Source organism: Fukomys damarensis, unplaced genomic scaffold (assembly GCF_012274545.1).
Source record: "Fukomys damarensis isolate Sample0158 unplaced genomic scaffold, DMR_v1.0_HiC HiC_scaffold_22, whole genome shotgun sequence".
Lineage (NCBI taxonomy): Eukaryota > Metazoa > Chordata > Mammalia > Rodentia > Bathyergidae > Fukomys > Fukomys damarensis.
The window spans coordinates 20,862,623-20,887,893 of NW_022900934.1; the positions used below are offsets into that span (position 1 = coordinate 20,862,623).

The 25,271-nt window shown below is 45.6% G+C and overlaps 1 protein-coding gene across 1 annotated transcript; it reads right to left on the reverse strand.

Annotated features, from left to right (window-relative positions):
* Positions 1-1,596: 1,596 nt before the first annotated feature.
* LOC109118558 (lipopolysaccharide-binding protein-like) lies at positions 1,597-19,724 on the reverse strand. The gene is made up of 14 exons (XM_033767099.1): positions 19,521-19,724; positions 19,262-19,390; positions 18,747-18,902; positions 15,999-16,062; positions 13,490-13,553; positions 12,532-12,623; positions 10,898-11,074; positions 9,653-9,862; positions 8,404-8,574; positions 6,011-6,078; positions 4,065-4,110; positions 3,209-3,272; positions 2,400-2,476; positions 1,597-1,629 (listed from the first exon to the last, which is right to left on the reverse strand). Exons 2-14 carry the CDS (start codon positions 19,300-19,302, stop codon positions 1,597-1,599), a joined length of 1,263 nt encoding a protein of 420 aa, XP_033622990.1. The 5' UTR covers positions 19,303-19,390; positions 19,521-19,724.
* Between the last annotated feature and the right edge of the window lie 5,547 nt (positions 19,725-25,271).

The following is a 25,271-nucleotide window of genomic DNA, read 5'->3' on the forward strand; positions in this document are numbered from 1 at the left end:
TAGCTGAAGTAATTTTTGGAGATTTATTAGATTTACCTGCTTATATAAAAAGATTGAAATTTAATAAGTAATAAATGTAAATGAGAAAGAATTGCTTCAAGAAAATAGAAGTAATGGAAAGACCTTTGATAAAGGAGAAGCAGCTGATAAAACTGATAAATTTTAGGAGTGAAGTGGAACAGGATGGGTAGTGGCTGGAATTAAAGTTGGAAAAATATGGCTTAGTTGGTGCCTTTAAAAGTTTGAACTGCAATAGAACAAAGACTCTTTTAGGAAAAATCAAAATTGCCACAAAATGAGAAAAATCTGAGTAATGTGATTAAACTGCTCAGATAAAAACCCTAGAGATTGCACGCCTATAGTCCTAGCACTTGGGAGGCTAAGGCAGGAGGATCACCAGCCTGAACTACATAGCAAGACCCTGTCTCCAAAAACAGAAGATTCCAGGTCAGATTTGTTCACTTACTGTAACAAGAAAACTTTTGTCATTAAAGCTGTGACTGACAAGAGAAACCTTTGACCCATCCTGGAATAGACATGATGACCAAAACATTTACCTCCCATTGGTGGGGACAGTTGCTTATAATCCACTAGCAGGAATGTGAAAAGCGCTTGGCCTTGGTAATAGATTCTGCCATCCCTCCCCACCCCCCTTGGAACCAGGGATCAAACTCAGGACCTTGTGCTTGCGAGGCAGGCACAGTGCTACTGAGCTAAATCCCCAGCCCCAGACTCTGCTATCTTTATAGCTTTCATCCCAGTCTGTTCAGGGATGTGTAGGAGTCACTTTTGTTCAGACCTTTCACATTTTGCCATAGTGTTGGTTTCAGATTGCAGGCATTTGCTCCTATTAAGGCTGTAAGGTGAAAGCGCTATGTTAATCGGTGTTACACTGATTGGGATTGAAGAGGAATTACTATAAGGATGTGGTCAGTCGCCATGGAGAACAGTGAACAAAGACACCAGCCAGCTTATACCCTGGATTTGCACCAGAGTGTGCTGTGGTTGTTGCTGGCAGATAAGGACCTGAGACCTAGCAAAAGGATTACCTATACTTGTGCTGGCTGCACTTTTCTGCCTAGACACCTAAAACGTGCAAAATTACTCAATTTTTTATATTACTATAATTTTCCCATAGTTCAGGAATATGGAACTTAATGTCAATTTTGTGGGTTTTTTTAAAATCTAAATTTGATTAATAGTTTTGAGGCCAAAACAAGATAATCAGAAAGCTGAAATCAAAGTTTGTTAAACATGTGCCCCTTCGTGAGCCTGGCTGCCCCTCTAACACTGAGTGATCTGTATAAGTTCTTTAGGCATCATTTGAGCAGGTGCTTTGCCTGGCCAGTATTCCTGATTTTATCCTTCACAGAAGTGTAGTGTAGATGAGTGCAGGGCCAGATTGAGTTCCCCAGTTTAGGGTGAGGACAGCTGTAAAGGAGGACGTTTGGCAAAGTGTCCTGTGGCCAGGTGTCCAGAGGTCCCAGGTTCCTTGGTGACTAGGGTCCATGGGGTAGACAGCTTATGGGAGAAGAGGCTGCAGCCTTTGTGTCCATGAGGTCAGGTCTAGCTGTTACTGCACAGTCCTCCATCAGCCTAATCAATGCTGGCTCCTAAGAGCAAGAAGTTCTAGAGAGAAGGCAAAAAGGACCGTCAAGGAAAGAAAACTCATTTGCTGAGTCACACAGGGCCTGGCAGGTTCCCACACGAATCAAAAGCCAGGTCAGTGCGGACTCCAAGCTTAGGCCTCAGGGACTTTCATGATACACTGTCTCTCTCACTTCCTGTCCCCAGGAATTAAATGTTTTCAAAGCACTAATTTCTGGAAGATATCCATAATTACCACTTTCCTCAAAAATGTGTTCCCTCAGGAGAAAAAGGCAAACCTGAGTTCTTCCTGAGCTGCTCAGTGTACTAGAATGCAGTTCAGGACTTCCTTGCAGTGGGAATATCCTGTGAACACTAAAGACACTGGTAATGAGCACAAAAAGTGTACACCACCCGTTTTGCCTCTGTTCCACGAGGTGTACACTTTTCTCCAAGGCTGTCCCAAGCCGTACTGTGGGTGGGAGGGCTCAGGGTGACTCTCGCACCACCAATGAGATTGTAGGTCTGTTCTTTAACCTGACACCCCTAACCTGAGTGGCATCTGATTTGAGCTTTGCTCACTCTCCTGCCATGCAGGTCTAAAGTGCCTTGCATTTTACAGGTGCTCAGTAAATGTTCCTGCAGGATTATCAAGAACTAAGTGAGTACATATAGCTGAGATGCCAGATCGTCAATACCTGCCATTTTCACTCAAAGTTTTAAATTTTTTTCCAGCACCCTCCTAGTCTCTCTCCCAAGCCCTTGAGGCAAACCCCTAGCAGGTCGACACCCCCACCCCGCTCCTCACTGACCTTGTGAATTTGGAACTCCACACTGTTGAGGGAGGTCTTCCTGGGAAGAGGGAGTGGGAAGCCCTCCTCAAGCTTTGCTGGAGGAGAGAGCATAGAGGTGAACTGGGCACAGGAGACCAGGGGGAGAAAGGATGCAGGCCACGGTGATTGTATCCACTATGGATTCAGGGCTAGTTTGGGGTGGGACATCGAGAAAGGCCTGGGAAACAGTCTCATCAGGAGTGGACTGATAAGAGATCCTTGGACCTCTCTTGGCCCATTTGAGAGCCTGCACTCACCCTTGTACCCAAGGACTCATCCTGTGAAGCCCACCACCCCATTTTCTTTCAGACCAAGTTATCTGCTCTTATCTCTTAGTTGTAAAAGGCAGATGCTGAGGCCAGCCGGAGAGGACCCTAGGCAGTAGAGGGGGACTGCATGGAGGCTCAGGAAGCCTCTGTCTAGGTCACCCAATGATGTTACCTTACCAGGCCCACTGCCAGGGTTGCTTACTCCTGGAACATTCCTTATCCCTCTGCCTAACTGTGCATTATCCCTCATGCATGTCCTGGGAGCCTTACCTGACATCCAAGTCTATTTTTAGTGCCCCCTCCCAGCTCCTATAACTCCCCATTCTTTCCATTGTAGTGTTCAACAGACTGTATAGTCATTGCCTCTTACCTGCCTGCCCTCCCATAAGAGCAAGCAAGGATCAGGGACTACCAGGGCCCCAAGTGGTATACTGGCTCAACTTATTGAATGAATAAATGAACCTGATGGAAAGGGTAGAGCTCAGTCTGCACTATGGAGCGGTCAGCAGCAGCTCTTACCATTGAGAGAGGGGTATATGGTGTTGAGTGTGTAGTAGTTGAAGATGGTTTCCATGAGCTCCACCTAGAGCACAAGAGGCACCAGAGCAGGGACCAAACAAGACACGAATAAAAATAGGAGTCAGAAACATCTGGCCCTGACTCGAGAGACACTGACATGTCACCCCACTTAAAGCACAGACACTGATTGCTCACCACCATTACAGATAAGTGGCCTCTTCCTCAAAGGCCAAATTCTCACCTCTGAGCTCATTCTCTGTAAGTGTAATAGGACTGGAGCTATCCTGAGGCCATTTAGTGGCCTACCTTCTATGAATATTTTGAAATTTCATCGCAGAAATATTAATATATTTGATTATACACTCACTCTCCAGGTCCTGCTGGAAGTATTATTCAGCATATGGCATTATGTCTCACAACTTCTCAATTCCTAAACCCATTATTACCTGTGCTACTCTTATTCCAACAGTGAACATAGTTAACAGCTTTTCGTGAGACATTTTGTCAATTATCTTACTTAACTCACTGCCTTGCTTCATATTGCAGCCCCCATTTGAGACAGATACTATCGTTCCCATTTACAATAAAAGAAAGAGGATCAGAAAGGCCCAGATTTGGCCAGAGCCACAGCCAGCAGGTGGCAGAGTTGCTATCTTACTTGGAAGCTCATGCTTTTAGAGTCTATGTTCTGTTGGCTCTTTAAATGTCAGACAGGGCCCTTCATGCCTGGTTAACTTTCAGATACGGCTGTCCCATTTCCTGTGAGCCTGCAAGGCATCTTTGAGCCTGTCTCCTGGAGCTCCACGACACATCGATGGGGGTAGATATTCAAGAGATGCTGAGAGAAATGACTTACATTGATGTCACTGATGTTGGAGTGTTTCAGTTCGAGGTTCAGTTTACTGTGTAGAGAAAGAAATGTGTGTGGGTCGCCAGGCCATGGCTGGTAGCTTCTCACTGTCACCCTGGTAGAATTTGCATTGCATTTGGGGGCCAAGGCATTTTGCTTGGGACTGGGTACCTGGCAGTTCCTCCGCAGTGTTTTGCTTGTGGGCTCAAGGCTTGAAGCACACACTGACTGATGTGAGAGCAAGGGCTGTGGGTAAAACTAAGGTTTGCTGAGTGTGCTCAAAACTCAAAAAATCATGATGGTGTTAATAGTAAGTGAAAAAATGGAATGTAGAAATATATGCACTACGTATTTCCAATTACATGGAAAATGTGTTTTCTAAAAACTGGAAGGAAACAAAACTCCTAACAGACACAGTCTCTAGGTAGCAAAGTTTTGGGTGATTTTGTTTTTATATACTTTGTAATCTCTAATATTTTCTTGCGATGAACATGCATTATTTCCATGATGTGGGAACCCACAATGAGCATGCTTTATTTGTGTAATGGGGAGGTGTGCAGGAGCATGAGTTCTCTTTATCACATGGAAGCAGATAACGTGAAGAAAAGGAGAGACTGCAAATGATGGTGGCATGCACATGACATCCACCGGAGTGGAGGCAGGCAGGGTGACTGAGGATACCTGGATCACTGTCGCTGTGGAAACCAAATCCCAGCTTCCTCCATTAAGCCCCCTCCTGATGGGCTTTCTTTTTGGCTACTGTGCTGGCTTCCTTCTTCAGGAATTCTCATTTAGAGCCCTCTGAAGGAGATGTTCATTTTAACATCTCAGGGCATTTTATCAGCCCATGGACATCTAATATAAAGCTAGCAAGTAAACCAAGCATGGTGGCGCACACTTGTAATCCTAGCATTCTGGGAAGCTGAGGCAGGAGGATCACAAGTTTGAACCCAACCTGGGCAATTAGTGACTTAGTGAGACCTTGTTTTGAAATAAAATATTTAGAAAACACCTAGGGGATTTTGCTCAGTGACAAGCCCTGGCTTCAATCCCCAGTACTTTAAAAAAGCAAGGAAGTAGCTCATCTGGTGAACCTCAGCAGGGACCTGTATGCAGAGTAGGTGAGAGACAGGTCTTAGTATAGAGGATACTAGGTACATAGGACAGGTGCCAGTCCCAGGAGGCAGTACAGCCCCTGCTGCCCAAAGCCTGAACTCTTTCCTCACTGACTCACCAATTTAACACATACTTGTTTATTGTTTGGGAATCTGGTCAGGGGAGCCATAGGCAGTGCCTTGGGGTACTTTAACCCTCCTTCCAAAATCTTCCCCATTCTGTGATGTGTTGATGGTTTTTTTCAGTTAGGTGCAAGGTCTGCCACACAGCTTCTCACCCTGAACTAGACTGCCCAGCACACATTCCTTCCTTTGCATAGAGTCAGCTTCTCCACAGAAGCCTGAGAGGGGACATAGAGCTTCAGGGTGGAGCATAGAGCTTCAGGAGACCAGAAGACAACCTCTGCTACCTGGCAACTTTTCTGCACTTCTGGCTTTCTCCCTGAGGCATTGTCACTGTGCCTCTTCCAGAGGGGCATTGGATTGGAAGATGCCCCAGCTCTGGTGGAGATCTGTTTCCAAGCGTCACCTCTGATTCCATCAGTGCATCAGACTAGATGCTCTGGCCACTATCAAGATGTAAAAAGGGGAAAGAAAAATTTTGTGAAAAGGAAAAACATGGAAACAATATCTTTGTAAACAGGGAAGGGTGGAGGGTTTGAGGGGAGGGCTAGGGAATGGGGAAAAATAAGAACTTGATAAGTCATGTATAGGTACAAGACCCCAAGGATGAATGTGTAATTGTGTTGTATACCTAGTATGTACCAATATATTTAATAAAGATTAAAAAGAATGTCCCCATCCACTCTCATCCTCTCCTACGCCCTGATTTCTTACCTTCCTGTGGTCACTGAGCCAGTGATCCTATCGGAGTTCACACTGATGGTAATGGAAACACTGGTGTTCTAGAAAAGCAAAAGCCTGCTTAGCCATCATGTTGGCTCCTGATCCAGAAGACAAGTCTCCAGAAATAGAAGCCCTAGGCATAAGGCCATAGGGACACAGAGGCAGAAAGGAGCTACCCAAGCTTATGGCTGGAGGGTGCAGGGAGAGGGTGGCTTAGTGGAGGGCACTTAGAAAGGGAAGCTGAGGGAGAATAAGCCCAGACTGAAAGCAGGGAGCATTTGGATGGGGGATACTTTCAGTCTGTAAGCATGACTAAGCACTTCGGAGCAGACCACCAAGGAACAGTCACAAAAGCCCTGAGCCCTGGAGAAATTTAAGGACAGCAACAGTTGACATCTGCTTTTGAGGAGAGGACTATCCTGCTGCAGGGTTACATTGGACCAGGTGACTGAATCTGGAGACCCCCTAGCCCTGTCCCTGTCCTGTCCAGCTGTTCTATCGGGTCCCTTTCTGTACCCAGGAGGTGATCTCCTATCTGTGGGACACCTGGGTGAATGCTTGTAGCGGTACCATTGGACAGCTTAATTTGAAAATTCATTTATGCCCTACAGGCTTGTGGCAGGGACAAGGGAACACTATCATGTCCCAGCCAAAGGACAGAAAGTCTGGCTTCTACTCAGGAATGGACAACTTCAATACTGTCTTGAACAGTTTCCAAGAAGTATTAAAGATTGACACAAAAGGTGTTGCAGCAGAGGCTGCTATGTTTTAACCAAGATTCTTTGGCTTTATTGCCTGAGCAAACAGCTGGACTACATTTCCCAGCCTCCCGTGCAGTTAAGTGTGTCCGTGGGACTGAGTTTTGTCCAATGGATCCTTTGAACCTCGATGTGAATTTTAGAATCAGTTTATCAGTTGGCTTCTAAAGAAAGCAGCTGGGATTTTTAAAAATAAAAATTATAATGAATTTGAAAATAAGTTTAGAGAGTATTGCCAATGGTGATTTGATGACTTGTATTTATAACAACAGATAGTATGATGTTTTAGATTTTTAAAAAATGTATAGTAAACTAGCCAGGCTTCAGAGCTCATGCCTGTAATCCCAGCACTCAGGAGGCTGAGGCAGGTTTGGCTGAGTGGCACCACACTTGCCTCACAAGCACAAAGTCCTGAGTTCGATCCCTGGTACCAAAAGAAAAGAAAACATAGGGAAAGCAGCATACTAATGGTCCTGGCAATGATTTTTCAGATAGAAAGTTAAAAGCATAGTGGCACAGTTTGTAATAGCTAAACTTGGAAACAGTCCATATTGCCCATCAGTTGGAGACTAGATAAAGATGTGGTTTTTCTATAAAATGGAACACTACTCAGCCATAAAGAATGAGAAATTAGATTCATTCATAGGAAAACGGATACATACTGAGGATATACTCCTAAGTGAAATATATAAGTCACACATGTGTAAATACTGAATAGTTTCTCTGGAGTGAAAAACTGTAATAGTACATAAGATCCTAATGATTTAATTGACAATGTGAAATAGGAAGAAAAGGGCTAAAGGTGAGGGGAAAGTGAGAAAGGTAGGGGAAAGGTAATAAGGGAAAAGAAAAAATATGAGAAAATGGAAATAAAGTGTTTGTAAATGGGGAGGAGAGGGGGGGGTGGAGGGAGGGCAGGGACAAGGGGGAAAAAATGAGAACCAAGACCTATCATGTAAAGGTACAGGATCCCAATGATGAATGTGATTGTATTGTATACCTAGATTTGTACCAATAAACTCAATAAAAAGGAAAAACATAAGTAAAGTGAATCCCACTAGGCAAGCTGTCATATTTAGAAAATCAATGGTATTAAAAGTGGGGTGGAGGGAGGGCAGGGACAAGGGGGAAAAAATGAGAACCAAGACCTATCATGTAAAGGTACAGGATCCCAATGATGAATGTGATTGTATTGTATACCTAGATTTGTACCAATAAACTCAATAAAAAGGAAAAACATAAGTAAAGTGAATCCCACTAGGCAAGCTGTCATATTTAGAAAATCAATGGTATTAAAAGTTATAATGATGAAGCTATTGTAGTCATTTTATATACATTTTGGATGCTATCACTTCTTAATGATAAGAGAGTTAACATAAACTGTACAAAATGGTTTTAATACAAAATAAAATAATAACTGGAAAAAAAATGACTGTGGGAAAGTTATCAGTTCAGCTGGAGTGAATGCTTAAAGGCTGCTTGCAATTCTGACAGTCTATGATCTAATGAACTGCCCTCAGGAAGCCTCAGAAGATAGGGCTAAGTGCAGAGCTTCCACATCTATCGCTCTGCTGAGGAAGAGGCTCCCACCACGATCTCTGGCACTCTGGTCAGGGGCAGACTCACCGCCCTGAGCTGGAAGAGTAGCCTGCGGTCGGAGGAGTTGGGCAGGACGGCGAAGGCTCGGATGTCCATCACTGGCGTGAGAGTCACATTCCCAGGGGTGAAGGTCAGGAGCGGTTCTGACTCGGGCAACGCCTCAAGTTCTACCTCCATGTTGGGGTACAACTTGGCCAGCTGGAAAGGGAGCAGACACTCAGAAGACAGCAGGAGACACGCCGAGGGGGCTTTGAGATCCACAGGGGGAGACCAAATGGTGGGTCCCCAAGGAGGGAATCTCTAGGAGCCTTGTTCAGTTCATCGCAGGATAGAGGACTTACATTTTCCAGAGCTTCTTTCCAAATGATAGCTGCTGTTGGAAGGGACACTTTGATAAAGTGTTGGGGTGGGGGAGACACCCCAAGGGGACTGTTTGAGTTACAGTGGGTGGTCACCATGCTACCTTCCAGGGTCAGCTTGCCTCATCTGGTGGGCAAGTTGGGGGTTGGGGCCAACCTGCTCTTTTCCACTCTGCTGGTACCACTTTTCAGCTGGGCTTCCAACTAAACATCATACAAATATTGATGGTTATTGGCTCAGTCCCAAATTATTAGTCATCTAAATTCTTCCCGGGTGCCTGGGAAGGTCTTAGAACATTTGCACTAGTTGAATTTTTTTTTTTGTATGTGTGTGTGTAATGTATTTAATTTATTGTAGCACTGGGAATTGAACCCATGAGTTCTCTACCCCTGAGCTACAACCACAGTCCTTCTCTTTCTTTCTTTCTTTTTCTTTTGTGGGGGAACAGGCTCTCACTAGGTTGTTCAGTCTGAACTTCAACTTGTAATCCCCCTGCCTCAGCCTCCCAAGTAGTTGGGTTTATAGATATGCACAATTATACCTGTCTCGGTTAAGTGCTTTTATCTCCTATCTAAGCAACCCAGTCAAGTAGACACTATGGTTTATCCCCATCTGAGAAATGATGAAACTGAGGCCCACCAAGATTGGATTCCAAAGCTGGAAACAGCAGATTGAGGATTCAAATCCCATCGATCCACATCCAGACCTTACATCTTAGTGCAACAAGAAGTCAGAGGATGATAGAAATTTTATACAACGTATTAGTTTAGTGGATTTGACTTTTCCCCACTGTTATCATAAGTGAGCTGTTTGTGTACACACGACTCACTGATATCCAAATACACTCCCTGGATCCGGCCTGGGTCAAGGGGTGTGGTTTGCCCTCAAGTGGGATGAGTGGGCAGAGAGGTCCTACCTGAGGGATCAGTGCCTGCAGTGAGCTGGTATGCAGTAGAATTGGGGAGTTTAGGGGAATCTGCAGTAGGAGAAGCAGGAAGTTACTGGAGAAGCAGGACATCATGGTGGTTAGAGGTGTAGACTTTGAGGTCTGACATCTTGGCCTTAGATTCTGCTTCCGCCACTTTTTCGCTGACTCTCTGGCAGCCAGTCTTGTCAGATTCTTCAGCTACAAAAGAGGGACAAGGATAGCACTTACCTTACAGGTTTACAGATGAACTGAGATACTGCATGGCCAAAGTGTTCAGGATGGTGCTTGGCACATACCATGTGCTCAATGAATGTCTGCTGGTGTTATTTACCACCTCTCAGGATGACCCCTCAAAGGGTCACCCACAGCCGATCACCCTCACAATTGGACACTTACTATACTTTTCAGCATGGTTTCTCCTGGACTCCTTTTCTAGCTACCTTACACAGAGCCCGTTCTCTCCCTACCCCTGTGACTTGCTGTTCTTGGAGCTTGGGGGACCCTGTCCAGCCCTGCGAAGAGCCCCTGCTCCTTGATCCCTCCTTCCTCATGAGTCCTGAGCTGGCCTGAGCTGCAACTGTGGAACTTCTCACAGGGCTTGGCCATGAGGGTTGCTGCTCAGACCTCCTTCAAGCTGCACAGGGGTGGGGTCATTGCCTTCAGCTCTGCTCCCTTCCTGTGCAGACCTCCATGCTGGCCGTGCTGAGGTTACACGACCCCCAGATGGCTCCCAGCCCCTATGGAGCACAGCAGGGGGCAGGGCCAGGGGACTTGGTCACAGAGCACCCAGGTCCAGATGGTCAGTTACCCAGTTTATTAGGCTAGAATAAGAGGATGTGAATCTGGAAAAGATGTTGGCTTCCCACGTTCTGCTGTCCCTCAGGAATAACAGTGGCTGCATGTGTTACATATATGGGCCAGAGTAGGGCGCCAGCTTATTGCCAAGAGACCCTCCAAGGATGCCATTAAGGGTCATTTCTGAATGATCCTGGGGCACCAGAAGGAGTGCAGAAGGGGAAGGGCTAGGAGGGAAAGTGCTGAGTACTGAATAGGAACTGTTAGTGTCCACCTGTACAGATAGGGAAACTGAAGCTCAGTTTGGATTTCAGTCCACATTTGTTTGAGTCCAAATTCCACATTCTTCTCCAGCTCCCTAGGTGCCCAGTGAGAGCCTGTGGTCCCAATCCGAAGCTCTCTCCTGGGAGCCCGGCTTCCTTCCCACCCACCACTCACATGTTCATTTTGGATGACGAACTTCATGTACCCAGCCTGATGGTAAATCCGGCTGGCTGTGTTGAACGTATATTCGGAGACCGCCAAGTAGATCATGCGACTTGTGTTGTGGGGCAGCAGCATAGGGGGCGCTTCGAAAGGCACTGGTGAAGGATGGCTTTCGCTGAAGAATTCACCCTGGAGACAGAGGACTGATCAGTCATCCCCCCCCGCCCCACTGTCCTGGTCTGGCCAGAAAGGGTACTAGGCAGATGTGTGCAAGCCTGCTCAGGAGAGGCCTCTATGCTCTGATTGATCAGGTAGCTAGCCTTGACTACAGATTGGTAGGAGCCCCCTGTGTGGTAGGAGCTGGGTGGTTCCTCTCTGGAACATGAACCCAAGGGTGCTAAAGCTGTAGGTCCTAACAGCTGCCTCAAATCGCCCCGTCGGAGCAGCATCCCTTGAAGGTGGAGGGAGACCTAGGTCTCACAGCCCAGAATTTAGGAGGCACAGCCTATAGTGAGGAGCTTGGACTTTAGAGTTCCAGTGCCTGAATTAAATCGCGGGCTCTATTAGCTCTGGGACCTTGGGCAAGTCACCAACTTCCTTGGGCCTCAACTTCCTCATCTGTAAACTCAGGATGGGACTAACGATTTTTCTGCTTCACAGAGGTAGTATGAAATTTAAGTTATTATTTATAGAAATGATTGGAACTGACAAATAGCAAGAAACATATATGTGTTAGCTAAATAAATAAAATAAACAAAACTGGAGGGGCCGCATGGCCCGAGGGCTCCGCCCACAGTCGGGGGGGGGTACAGAATGAATGTGGGAACGGAGAGGGTTATGCTCATTTCCTATTGCTGCTGTAAGAATTACCATAATTTTAGCAGCTTAAAACAACGTAGATTTGTTTCCTTACCTGTCTCCAGACCTGTGCTTCTTCTGAAGGCTCCAAGGGGAGATCTGCCCTCTGTTCTTTCCCCCTGCCGGAGACTCTCTGCGTTCCTTGGCTTGTGCCCCCTCCCATCACCTCACCCCTAGGTCCTTTCTTTCTGTTCTTTTTCACCTGCCTTCTTCTTCTAAGAACCCTGTGATTATACTGGGCTCAGCTAGAGAAGCCAGGATAATCTCGCCATTGTCATCAGAAAGTCCTTAGTCACATCTGCCAAGTGCCTTTTGCCGTATGTGGTCACACTCACAGATGCTGCGAGTTAGGACATGGCTGTCTTAGGAAGCCATCATTCAGTCACCTGTAGGGATGGCGCAGATGGTAACAAGTACCACCTTACACATGCCCTCTGTGCAGGACTGGCTAATTGTTTTATGCACATCATCTCACTTAATTCCTGCAGAACCACAGGAGGTGAGGCTATTAGTATTCCAATTTCATAGCATCTCAGAGAGGTTAAACAGCTCTCCCAGGTTCCCCAGTGTATACATAGTGGAGCTAGGATTCAAGCTCAGGTATTGCAGATTCCAGACAGATTTATCATGTTGGTTCATAGCCCCTGTCTTAGGTCTTGGTGTGCAGTGCCTAATGCCACATCTACCTATTATAGGATGGAACAGGAAGGGGAGGAGCTGACTCTGGGAAGTGGAACCGATTTCCTGTCATCTCTGAGTTCCAAGGTCCTTTCTCTATAACCCCTTACCTTGAAGGGAGTATCCAGGCCTTCCGAGGTCACACAGGGGGCTCCTACCAATCTGTAGTCAAGGCTAGCAACCTGATCAATCACCAGGGTGACTGAGAGACAGGAAAGAGGCAGGCTATGAACAGAGTAGTCAAACACAGTTGTGCAAGTTGTATATTGTACATCTCCAGGGAACTTCATTCACATGAACTGTAGTCTTTCTAAAATGGAGATGGGGCTGGGGCTGATCCATGGTACTTTCAACCATAAAGAGACACTGTCTCATTCATTCATTCAGTATTTTATTGAGCATCTTCTATATGCCAGGCATAATGTAGGGGGCTGAAGAAACCACTGAGTAAGATAGTCAAAGTCCCAGTCCTCATGGAGTCCAGAAGAAAAACAGATAAATACTTAAGCAAATAAATGTACAATTGCAATTGTGCTAAGTGGAGGAAGGCCATAGGGTGATGTCATTCATGTAATATAGGGGCAGAGTGGAGATTGTTAACTGGCTTGGATATGGAGTCAAAGAAAATTTCCCGGGAAGCTTTTGCCTGGGCTGGGATCTGAAGGAAGTATATGCTGACTAGGGGAAGGGGTGGATATGGGAAGTCTCTCCTGGCAGAGGGAACATCAGGAGCAAAGATCTTGTGGCAGGAGCGGGCATGGAGTATTAGAGGAACTGATGAGCCCAGAGTGACTGAGTTTGGGTATCTCTGTTTTATTAAAGCAGTTGGAACACAGGAAGCACCTGCTTGTGATTCTCTGCCCACCTTGTGCTCCTACCAGACTTCTCCCCCTGGAACCTCCATTGCCAGAGAACAGACCTCTAAAACTATGCCCCCCTCCCACTCTGTAAGATGGAGCTGCTAGATGGGAAGAATTCTGCTAGACTTTCCCAGGAGGGACGTTTCAGGGGAAACTAGTGTCATGGCATCTGAGGGCACCCAGGGAAGCTGAAGGGGGCACTCCAAACCTGGCAGACTCCTGAGATAAGGCTCCAGGTAGGAAGTGGTGGACTTCCTGGCCATCTCGCAGATCTGCCAGAGGGGAAAAGAAAGCTGCTTAGTCCTCCCTCCACTGCTGGCCTGAGCAATGCTCCAGATCCCCTAGCTACACCTCCAGGAACCATGGGCTGCAACCCAGCCTTGGAAGTTCCGCTGAGTGTGTGCTGGGAAGGGTCAGGAAACACAGTGAAAAGCAAAAGGGGCCACTGTCCCCATCAATATGTAACACAGCAGGGCCAAGATTAAATCCTACCACTCATTCCCCGACCCCTTTGGCTCCTCTTCTTGCTCAGATCCTGAAATCTCTCCAGGACCTGGCACTGTGGGAATAAGAGGGCTCCATCAAGGAGCATGGCTTCTGATCTGCAGGCAGTGCTGACCAGGTCACTAGAGGGCCCACAACAAAACCAGAAGAGGGCTCAGCCCCAGAATCCCAGTTCTCATTGGCCACTAAGTTGTTCCTGGGTAAGTTTTGGAATTCCAGGCCGGAAGCCCCTAGCCTGGCACCTTCCCATCTTTAGCAATTCCTACATCCCTCCCCATCATTTTGCCTGTTCCAACTTGCCCCCCTCGGTTATTTACTTAATGTTTTCTTCATACCAGCTGGTCTTTTCAAACAGACATACATTTAATAAAAAATACAGAAACTTCATATTGCCCTTTTTAATGGAAACTCGTAGTCCCTGGCATAAACAGGATATAACTGGGAAAACAAATGTTGTACAAGGACTTGAAAAAAAAAAGTGTTCTGGAAGATTGGCTAGATGGTGCTGCCTAGTTAGTTAAGCCCCTCCTTGTTTGTTAGTACACTTGATCTTAGCCAAAAGGCCGAGAAGCGATTCCTCGTTTATTAGAGAGAGAGAGAGAAAAAAAAAAAGACTCAGGACATATTAGTCTCATGCTGAGACTTTTTGTCTTTGGCTTGAGAAGAGAAAGAAGACTGCAAAGAGAATTGCTTATTCATTGTCATTCTATATAATTTAATACCAAGGCTTCATATTGTTCGTTTCAAATCAACTCTGTGGGAAGTGTCTTCATTTGGAAAGCATTATTCTTGTGTAAGCCTGAAGGCAGCCAAAGGTTGCCTGGTGGACCTCGGCTGGCCTCCTTCCAGCGCCAAACCAGGAGAAGGCTGCCCAGGGAGCCAGCCCTCTCAGGACATGGTCTTATCTATCTTTCCCCCAAAACTCCTGGCCAGAGATGCTCTTTCTACAAAGCCAGCTGGGACCCTGCACTCATAACACTGTGGGAACTGAGGTCAGTGACTGCATGCATGGCTCAGCCTCCCTGACCCTTGCCTCGTTCCTTTGGACATAGAGTATCCAGATTTTTCTGGCCTATGTTTCCTACGTTTGAAGGGCAAACACCACAATCCACACGAGACCAGTAGAGAGCTTAGCTGGGTATGAAAATAACCCCACCCATTTATTTAGCTCTTAGTCCCTCCCAGGCACTTCTATCACATCTCTTGGTCCTCACAGCAAGGTAGATGCTATGATTACTCCTATTTATAGATAGGAATCCTAAGGCCTAGGGAGGTTCAGCTGATTATCTAAGACTTCACAGCTACAAAAGTGGCAGAGCTGGGATTTAAACCCAGAGCATCTAATTGCTGGACTGTGGCACAACACTGAGGAGTAGAGAGGGCCAGTTGTAGTTTTGAAACAGTAACAATGCTGGGTACTCCAAATACAACTTGAGTCCCAGGAACTCAGTGTGGTTATTTAACTGAACTCTCACCAACTCTCTTCAAGATAGAGGTCACTCTCCCCCTTTTACAAGTGAGAAGTCTGAGGCTCCTGTGAATTCACTGAGTTTCCCCAAGATAAGAGGGTAAATTGAAGAGGCTCCTGCCTGCCTCCCCAGTCCAAGTGCTCTCCAGGGGTGAGTGATCCCAAGGGCTATTGCCATTGCTGTTTTCAAAATGGTGCATGAGGTATGGATCATGTTCCTAGGGTGAGAAAGATAGCCTAGGTTTCCTCCTAAAATGTTTTAGGGTTAATTTTGGCATTTAAATCCTTGGACCACCTGCAGTTTATTTTTTTTTTTTTTTTGGTATGGTGTAAGAGAGGGATACAAAATAATTTCTCACCAATAGTTCTCTAATACTACCTGCACTTGGATAATCAAATAACACTTTGTCAGTTCCATTGAGCACAGACTTGGGAATTGACATGCTTTTGCACCCCTTGAAAAGATTTGTTTTGTTTTTTGAGACAGGGTCTCACTATGTAGTTGAGACTGACCTGGAACTCACTATGTATCCCAGGCTGGTCTCAAACTCACAGCATCCTCCTGCCTCAGCCTCCCGAGTGCTGATTACAGGCATGCGCCACCATGCCAGGCTTTCACGCAAAAAGATTTGGCTAAGCCAGTTCAAATGGCAACATACTTAAGAGAGAAGGCTCTTTACAAACATCCAATATGTAAATGCCAATGATTCTTATGCTAACTACCAATCTGCTACCTTCTGTTTACCTTTTGCTCCAAGACCATTTTGATATTGTTTTCAATTCTTTCATGGAAGAGGTTTAGGATCCAGCTAGAGAAAAGAGGAGAGAGGGTCAGGACACTTTTTTTTTTCTTCCTTGAGGTACCAGGGATTGAACTCAGGACCTTGTGCTTGTGAGGTGCAGCCCAACTGAACTAAATCCCCTGCCCCAGGATACATTTTATTACTAATCGAAGGCTGCCCATGGAGTTGAACTTTCCCACAGCCTGTCTGGGCCTTGGATGGCGTGAGCTTTCTGGCTGCTGCCACAGAGACCCCGGCTGGGCTCTCTGCTAGTCATGATTGGATTGTTGTTTCCAGAAAGACCTGCTCTTTTTACACCATGGGTACCCCTACAACTCTGAGTCAAAGTTCGAACACTGAAGCAGTCTGACATTTTCTATGGACCACAGGTGACATAAAGTCATCCTGGATTCCTTCCCCTTCTGCTTCTCTAAATTCAATCCAATCTCCTTCCTCACTTCTACTGACATCTCCTGCCATCGTCTGTCACCTACCCAACTGCCCCTGCCTGCTCTCTGTTCTCCCCGCCCTATCCACCCTGCCCTACCTAATGGCTTCTAAAGATGCAATCATTAAAAACACAAATCTGGTTATATCAGGTCCACTTCTTAAAAATCCTCTAGTAGGCCGGGGATTTAGCAAAGTGGGTGCCACTGCCTGCTTTGAAAGTGCAAGGTCCCAAGTTCAATCCCTGGTATGGGGAAAAAGAAATCCTCTAGTGGCTTCCCACTGATGTTTAGGATGAAAACTAGAGTCTGGCTCCTGCCCACTCCTTGACTTCAACTGATTAATCATCTTGTCCCATTCTTTCTAGGTACACTGAACTCCTTTTACTTCCTGGAAAGCACAAGCATTTTCATGCCTGGGGATTTTTGCACGTGATTCTGCTACCAGTAAAGCTCTCCTCTCCTCCTCCTCCTCCTCATCCTCCTCCCCTCTCCCCCTCCTCCTCCTTCTTTTTGGCTAGAATTCAGGGCTCATTTCAGATATCCTGTCCTTGAGAAAATTGTCCCCACTGCAGAGGCTGAGTTAGACCTGCACTCAGAGCACCTAATGAGCACGTTAATTATGAGGGTGCCTCATAATTATTCAAATACTTAAAATTGCACAGGGGTGAAGATCCTGTCTATTTTGCATTCTTTTGTATCCCTAGCATTTACTTGGCAAATAATAGGGGAGCGAGTCAATCAGTATATGAATGAACAAGTAAAGCTATAAACTCTCCCATTTTGGTCAAGACCATATTTTTGTTGTTTGGTGCAGGACCTTGCCATGTCTTATTATCTTCCTGACTCAGCCTCCCAGGCATGTGCCACTATGCCTGGCTAAAATGATTGTTTTCTGTAAATATAGAAGCCCAAACCACGCAGCAGCCACGATAAAAAAGCTGAAATATTTTGCTGCCCTCACTGAATCCGTGTGTGTGTGTGTGTGTGTGTGTGTGTGTGTGTGTGGTGTAGAGTATAGAATTTCACGGCACATGTCCACCTAATGAAAACCAGGCTCAGCTAAAGTTCTCTTTTCCCATAAGCAGCCTCCAGTTCAAGGCCCCTAATGTGTGTGTGCAGAAAGCTATGTCAGTTGAATAAATGAACAACTCACAGCCCCTGGACTCCCCCAGTACTAATTCACCTGCCACAGCAGAATTAAAGGTCTCCACATCTCTTGTGTACAGTTTGTTCTGTCACTGTGATGGATGGCATTGGTTATGCAATACATCAACTTCAGGCAAAGAGGCACTTGGATGTTTACTGTGTCCTCCTGTTGTTTCCGCCAGTTCCATTCTCTACCCATCTCACAACCAGAGATTCACTTCCCAAGCTCTCGCGCTCTCTGGCTGCAGGTTGTTTTGACTAATGGGAGGCAGAGGCAGAGAGGAAGGAAGGGGTTGGGGTTCATACATCCAAGTTCCTCCTCCTTCGTCATTGTGCCAGCAGCGCCGGGCTCTGTCTTGCTTCCTTCTCCAAGGTTCCAGCTCTTTCTAGGCACTGATACACCCTTCAGATGCTTTTCCCACTTTCAGCTCCAGGGGTGGCAATGGCACCCTGCTGTCCCTGGCCTCTGGATGCACCACTCTGCTGGTTTCCTTATTCCTGCCCACACTTGGGTTAATAGTCCTCTCATTAGATTTTTGTTGATCAAGTCTGTTGAATTGCCCTCCATTTCCTGCCAGGACGCAGGAGATGCAGTGACAATAAAAACAATATAAAAGCAGTCACCTTGAAGAAGTGCTGTCATGCATTCAGTGCATCCCCCACAGGTAGGCCACTTTGTGTGGGGCTGCCACCAAGCACACTCTTGCCAGAAACCTGTGCACCTCATGTCTCTCCCTTCCCTCCCTCCCTCCTTCCTCTCTTTCTTCCTTTACTTTCTCGCTCTTTTTTCTTCCTTCCTTCCCTTTTCTTTCCTTCTTTCTCTCTCCTTTCTGTCTCATTTCTCTCTCTCTCTCCCTCCCTCTCTCTCTCTCTCTCTCTCTCTCTCTCTCTCTCTCTCTCTCTCTCTCTCTCTCTCTCTCTCTCTCTCTCTCCTTTCATTTTGGACCTAAAGCTTTCAGGCAGGCATTGGCACCACTGAGCTAAATCCCTGGCCCCTGAGCCTTGATCGTGATCTTAAAATCTTGTTCTTTTGCTCCATTAGATGAGCTGGATTGGGGGGAGCTGGATGCAGAGGCGGTGCTGATTATCTCCAGTGGGTATACATGGGTCACCTACCTTAAGCTTCCAGAAATGTCAATGCTGACGTGACCAATGAAGTTGCTACACTGAGTCACCGAGGCAGTGGGCCGTCCAGACTGATCCTTGCCCAAGTTCAGAGAAACTGAGATGGAAATGCTGTATATCTTCATGTTAAAGGTGCCATGTAGGGTGCTGTTAGAAGAAAGGCAAAGCAAGCTCCTGTATAAGGACGGTTACTTTCAAGTAAAGCAACCAGAACACAGACCTGGGGTCCTACTAACTAACTGTGACCCTTGTCTGGGCTTCAATTTACCATGAATGAAAACAGCTAGTGTTTGTTGAGTATGCAACTTCCAGGCAGAGTGCTAAGTGCCTTATCTAGAAGTAGCTTATGCTAACCCCATTTCACAGATGAGACTAAAGCTTAAGCACAGTTGGATCTGGGTCTGTTACAGGTTACACATTTGAGACTCCTGAAATGGGATCCAGGAGGGAGGGTGTGCTCTGCCTAAAGGCCAAAGCTGAGTAACATCTTACCAAGTATTACTCACATGAATGCCTTGTTCACCTTCCAGCTCCCATCTATAGACATGTAGTTACTGGACAGAGAAGCCTTTATGCCCAGCAGTGGAAGTAGACTCAGATCCCAGTTCTGGATATTGAAGTGATGGATCTTCAGGCTAGGGAAGGAAGGCAGATTATCAAGCCCAGAAAAGCCGTGTCTGACCCTAAATGGGTCCCAAGAGCCCCCACAGCCTCCTACAGTCTCTTTCAGTTGTATTGACCTAAACCACAAAGACATCTGCTCACCTCCTGTGCGTCTTTCCAGGTCTGCTCAGGTCCTCCCTCCCAACACTCTGAGACCACAGACTTTTCTTCTTTGACGCCACCCCCACAGCTAGCTGCTCCCACCCCTGGTGATCTGACCCTCAGTGCCGCCAGGACCCTGTGAGCTGGCTTTGCATTATGTGTCCTGTATCCACAGCTGGGGTCTTCAGGGATCAGCTAGTCCTTTGCATTCTCTCCCCCATTGCTTCAAATAGGAGACAAAGGCTCAGGGCTGAGGATGCAGCTCAGAGGCAGAGCGTGTAAATAGCATGGGTGGGGCCCTGGATTCTATCCCAGAACCACTAAAACAACCAAACAGCCACAAGGGCTCACATTTTTTTTTTTTTTTAATGGGGGATTGAACTCAGAACCTTGCATTTGTGAGGCAGGTGGTGGCACCACTGAGCTAAATCCCCAGCCCTCAAAATTTAAATTAGAGATCACTCAGTAGTAATCTATGGGCTATATGGGGTCTACAGATCTACCTTTCCTTTCTTTTTCTTTCTTTCTTTCTTTCTTTCTTTCTTTCTTTCTTTCTTTCTTTCTTTCTTTCTTTCTTTCACTTCCTTTTTTTGGTGACAGGGTCTCACTTCAACTATGTAGCCCAGGCTGGCCTTGAACTCATGACAATCCTCCCAAGAGTTGGGATTATAGGCATGTACCACCCTGCCTACCTGGCTTTACCTTTCTTTTCCGATGTTGTGTTTTTTAAAAATGTAATCTAATCTAAAGTGTAAATGAGGACTAACATGTATGATAGATATTGTGAAATAGGAAGAAAAAGTTCAGAGGGGAGGGGTACATGGGAGGGGAGGAAAGAAGGGAAAAATGAGAAAAGAAGAAACAGAAACAAAGCTTTTGGAAGTAGGGGTGGAGGAGTAAAAAGGAGGAAAGGGAATGGAAAAAAAACAAGAACCAAGCTATACCATGTACAGATAAATGCAATCATAATGTATATCTAAAATGTACCAATAGACTTAATAAAAAATAAAATTGGGAAAATTTTACACGAAGAACATGAAAAAATAAACAACTGGAGTTCTGGCTTCTCTTTAAAAAATCAAAAGGGAATGTCACTGTTTGCTTTTACTTTCAGCATCAAACAATTGCAAGTGAATAGCAGATGCCCCTCTGGAGCAAGTGCTCCCCAGGTAAGCACTGCAAATCTTCCTGTGCTTATTTGTTCTCAGATCTATCCCCTGGCCTTCCCTTGCTTTGATCCATATTGAATAGGATGGACCTGTGCAAACTAGAACTCCTTGCAACAGGTTTCTAGTTAAGATTGGCCGTGGAAAGCACTCAAGGGGAGAGTAGTAGATGGCAAGAGAGATAAATCAGGATATTTCTTTTCCTCTCTGTCATCTTTAGCAATGGTTACACATGCACAGTGGGCCAGTTCCTGCCTGGAAACCTCTCCAGGGCTCAAGTTTCCCTAAAAAATGACCTAGGGTTGAGGAATGGTTTCTAAGGTTCCCCTTTTCATCCTGATAGCGCAGGAAACAAGCAGTCCTTTTGAGCAATTCCACAAAAGCTAGCTGTAACCCTCTATCTTTTGTTTTTCTTTTTTTTCTTTTTTTGGTTTTTTTGAGACAGGGTCTCACAATGTAGTTGAGACTGACCTGGAACTTACTATGTGGCCCAGGCTGGTCTCGAACTCACAGTGATCCTCCTGCCTCAGCTTCCCGAGTGCTGGGATTACAGGCGTGTGCCACCACGCCCGGCTGTAACCGTCTATCTTTAGTCCACTGCTGACTCCATGTTGATCCCCTTCCTCATGAGCTTAGCTTCCCATCCTTCCTCCTTGGCTGTGCCTGGAGAAAGGAGACCTTACCTGTGAAAATCGTAGCTCACCCATCCAACCCAACTGATTTTATAACTTCCTGATATATTAGACAGCACGATGGTGGACAGCTCCTTCTTCAGGGTGGCGACTGCAAATTGTTGAGCTGGGAGGAGGGAAACAGAAGGGTGTTTGAGTTAGTTATTTGGTGGGAGGCAACCTAGGTGGCCTCACTTTGCGATAACATACAGTAGGATAGAAAACAAGATGTGCTACTTGCTATCAATGCAATTCCTAGCAACTCTTTTAAACTTCCTGAGCCTCAGTTTTCTTACTAGCAAAATGGTAACCCTAATTCCGACCTGAGCCTGATAAATAGATCAGGATTAAAAAATGTCTGATAAACGGCAATCTTTGTTTTTTTATTCATTCAAAAAGAGTTGGAGCAAAGGTGGGGGATAGGGGGCTCTTAAGGAATAACTCAGTTTGATCAGACTTTCAGCCTTATCAGTGTGGCCAGTAGTGAAATGTCAGCAATGCAGATTCCCAGGCCTGGCCTTAGTCAATCCTGGGATCTGTATTTTAGCATATGTATATGTTTGTTTGTTTGAGACAAGGTCTTGCTACGTGGTTCAGACTGGCTTTGAACTCACTATGTAGTCTAGGCTGGTCTTGAACTCACAACAATCCTCCTGCCTCAGCCTCCTGAGTGCTGGGATCACAGGTGCATGCCACCACGCCTAACAGCAATTTTAATGTAAAAAAAGGCTAACCTACTTCCATCCTGTCCTCCCATATTCAAGAAGGAAAACTGAAGCCGAGAGGGTGACATCCTGCCTAAGCCAGGCAGTGGCTTTACCCCAGCCTGTGATTCATTGTCTTTGTGACTCCAGAACTCTGGTGGGTAGAAAAGGGCATCAGAAGAGGCAAACCAATCTTCTTACCATATTCCAGGCCTTTCCTGGTGATTCTGACCATGAATCCAGGATTAGAAGTCCCCTCTCCAAACCTGAAAAGCCCCGCCAGCAGCAATAGGGCCACTACCACACAGCATGGCCCGGCCTTCATCATTGTCCTTGGCTCTTTCCTGGGCAGAGGTCAGTCAGAGCTTCTTTGTAGGATCCTCTCTCACTGAAGGTGACAGCAGAGGCTGAGGTGCCTATAAAGCCAGGGGACAGATGAGGAACTGAGCCTATTGGGAAGTGGGTTTGGAAGTGGGACTCTGGGACAGCCTAGTTGCCAGCAATGTGAGCTACGGAGAAGTTTGCTTGTGAAATCGTTTCAGGTTTATTTTTGGCTTGAGAGCAGCAGAAATGGTGCCACACCTCCAAATTCTTCCTCTTTCAAGCTTTCCTGCTCAACACTGCCATAGGAGCCTCACCACAGTCCCTCTCCCCAGCTGAATGACACCCATTCATTCTGTCTTATCTATGTATGGAAGTCTAAACACCCAACCCAGCAATGAGGGTCACCATGAACCTCTCCAACTGGATCTTCCAGTGCTCCTAATCCTGCCTAAGCTCTGTACTCTGGCTCTGCTGGAATCTGCCGGTATCCTCTGTTCTCTACTTACTCCATGAAAGGCACCTCGGGTCAAGTCACAAATACAACAGAGGCATTCCACACCTCTAGGCTTTCAAATACTTTACGATCTCTTTCCTATGTTTTATTTTTTCTAGTCAGCGTTCTTCAGGTCTAATTTATATGCCATAAAGTGCACACATTTTAAGTGTACAGAACCATGAGGCTTGATACATGCATGCACCTGTGTGATCACACTGTAATCAAAGGATAGAACTGGCCACCACCCCAAGAAATTCTCCTGTGCTTCTTTTCAGTCACCTCCCTCCTCATTTCTACCCCAGAAACCACTGCACTGCTTTCTGTTATCATAGATTGATTTTGTCTGCTCTAGAACACGTTCCTGTACATGGAATCATGCAGTATATGTTCTTTTCTGACTGGCTTCTTTCATGCAACATTATGTTTTAAAGGTTTATCCATGCCATTTTGTGTATTTATAGTTCTTTTTTAGGGAGAGTGTTTTTTGAGACAGGGTCTCACTACGCAGTCCAGACTAGGCTTTAACTTACTATGTAGCCCAGCCTGGCTTTAAACTCAGTGATCCTCCTGCCTCAGTCTCCTGGGGGCTGGGATTTCAGCTGTGTGCTACCACACCCTACTCTGTATAGATCTTGTTTATAGCTGCGTATAACTCTATATAATAGCTAGAACAATACTTTTAGTTTATCGTATTGTACTTTTATCAAGTAGGAAGCACATGCACATGGTTCAAAAAGTCAGTCAGCATAAAAAGATGTGCAGTAAGGAATAATTTATTGCAGTTTGATCAGACCTTCAGATTTATCACTGCTGCTGGGGTGACATGTTAGCAATGCTGATTTCCAGGCCCAGCCGTAGTCAATCTTGGGTGGATCCCTAGAGCCTGCATTTTAATATACTGTATGTTCTAGCAATTTGATGTAGTGAACAACATCACAGTCATCTTTTTTGAGTGTGTGTGTGTGTGTGTGTGTGTGTGTGTTTCCCCAGTTCATATCTCCATTGTATTAAATCAAGGTAAAAATCTGCTAAGGTAAATGCCAGCAGACATCAGAAGTGCTTTGAGGGCTTACATTTTAGTGTTCATGGGAACACACAGAGCAGTTAAGCCAACAGAGGTGCTTGGGTATGGTTTTGAAGCATGAGTAGGAGCTTGACAAAGAGATGTAGAAAGGAAAGGTATTCTAGACAGAGAGAGCAGCGTGAGCTAAGACGTGGATGTGTAAAGCTGTCCATTCCAGAAGGCCCAAGGGACTGTGGGAGAGTCAAGGGTGAGGGACAGGATGGGATGGGTTAAGAGAGAAGGGAAGAACAGTGACATCTTGAAGGCCTTTTTAGCCAGTCCCTGTTGAAGAATAAACAGGAGAAGGTTTTAACTTTTCGTCGACTGACATCTCCTGAGTTCTGTTGAAATCTCCCGCTCCCTTGGGTCAGTGAGCCCTTTACATCTCACCCTGATTCCACTACTTTGTAGTCACCTTTGCCTTAAGGCTTAGTCCTGTTCACGTTAAAATTGCATCGCATATTCTATTTGTGCTTCTCTCTCTCGGCCCTCAGGCAGGTGAGCCACAGCTCTAGGGTCTTGGAGCATGTGTGTGTGCGTGCATGTAGGAGTGCATACTCTCCCTGTTGGCTCTCTCTTTCCCCACCACCTTCCCTGCTCTATTCCTTTAAGGAAGACCCCCGCCTGCCCCCATAAACTCTCAATTTTTTTTCCTTTTTATTGAGCTTATTGGTACAATCTAGGTACACAATACAATCACATTCACCATTGGGATTCTGTACCTTTACATAATAGGTCTTGATTCTCATTTTTTCCCCTTGTCCCTGCCCTCCCTTCACCCCCTCCTCCCCTCCCCATTTACAAACACTTTATTTCCATTTTTTCAGTTTCTCATATTTTTTTCTCTCCCTTATTACCTTTCCCCCACCCTTCCCACTTTTCCTACACCTTTAGCCCTTTACTTCCTATTTCACATTATTAATTATCTCATTAGGATCCTGTGTACTATTATAGTTTTTTACACCAAAGAAACTATTCGTTATTTCAGTTAAAGAAATCTCTGTATGAACATTAAAAATAGGGAATCCTAAAATAAAACTAAAAAGGAAAGTAAATGAGAAAAGGCAATGATGTAACATTAAAATAATCCTTAATTCTGGAGATGAAAATGGTCCCTGAACATATTTAAATTGCTTCTTGCTCTTATAGTCTTATCTTATTCTTTTTTTCATTATTTAGAGAATACTTTATTAGTTTCAGTAATCAAACCCACGTAGATATGACCTTACATATTTAGTACAATGTGTTACCCCTGTACACATGGAAAAAAAATAAATTAACATTTCTAGACCAATATGGTTGTCCATTTCTGTACAATGCCAACTCA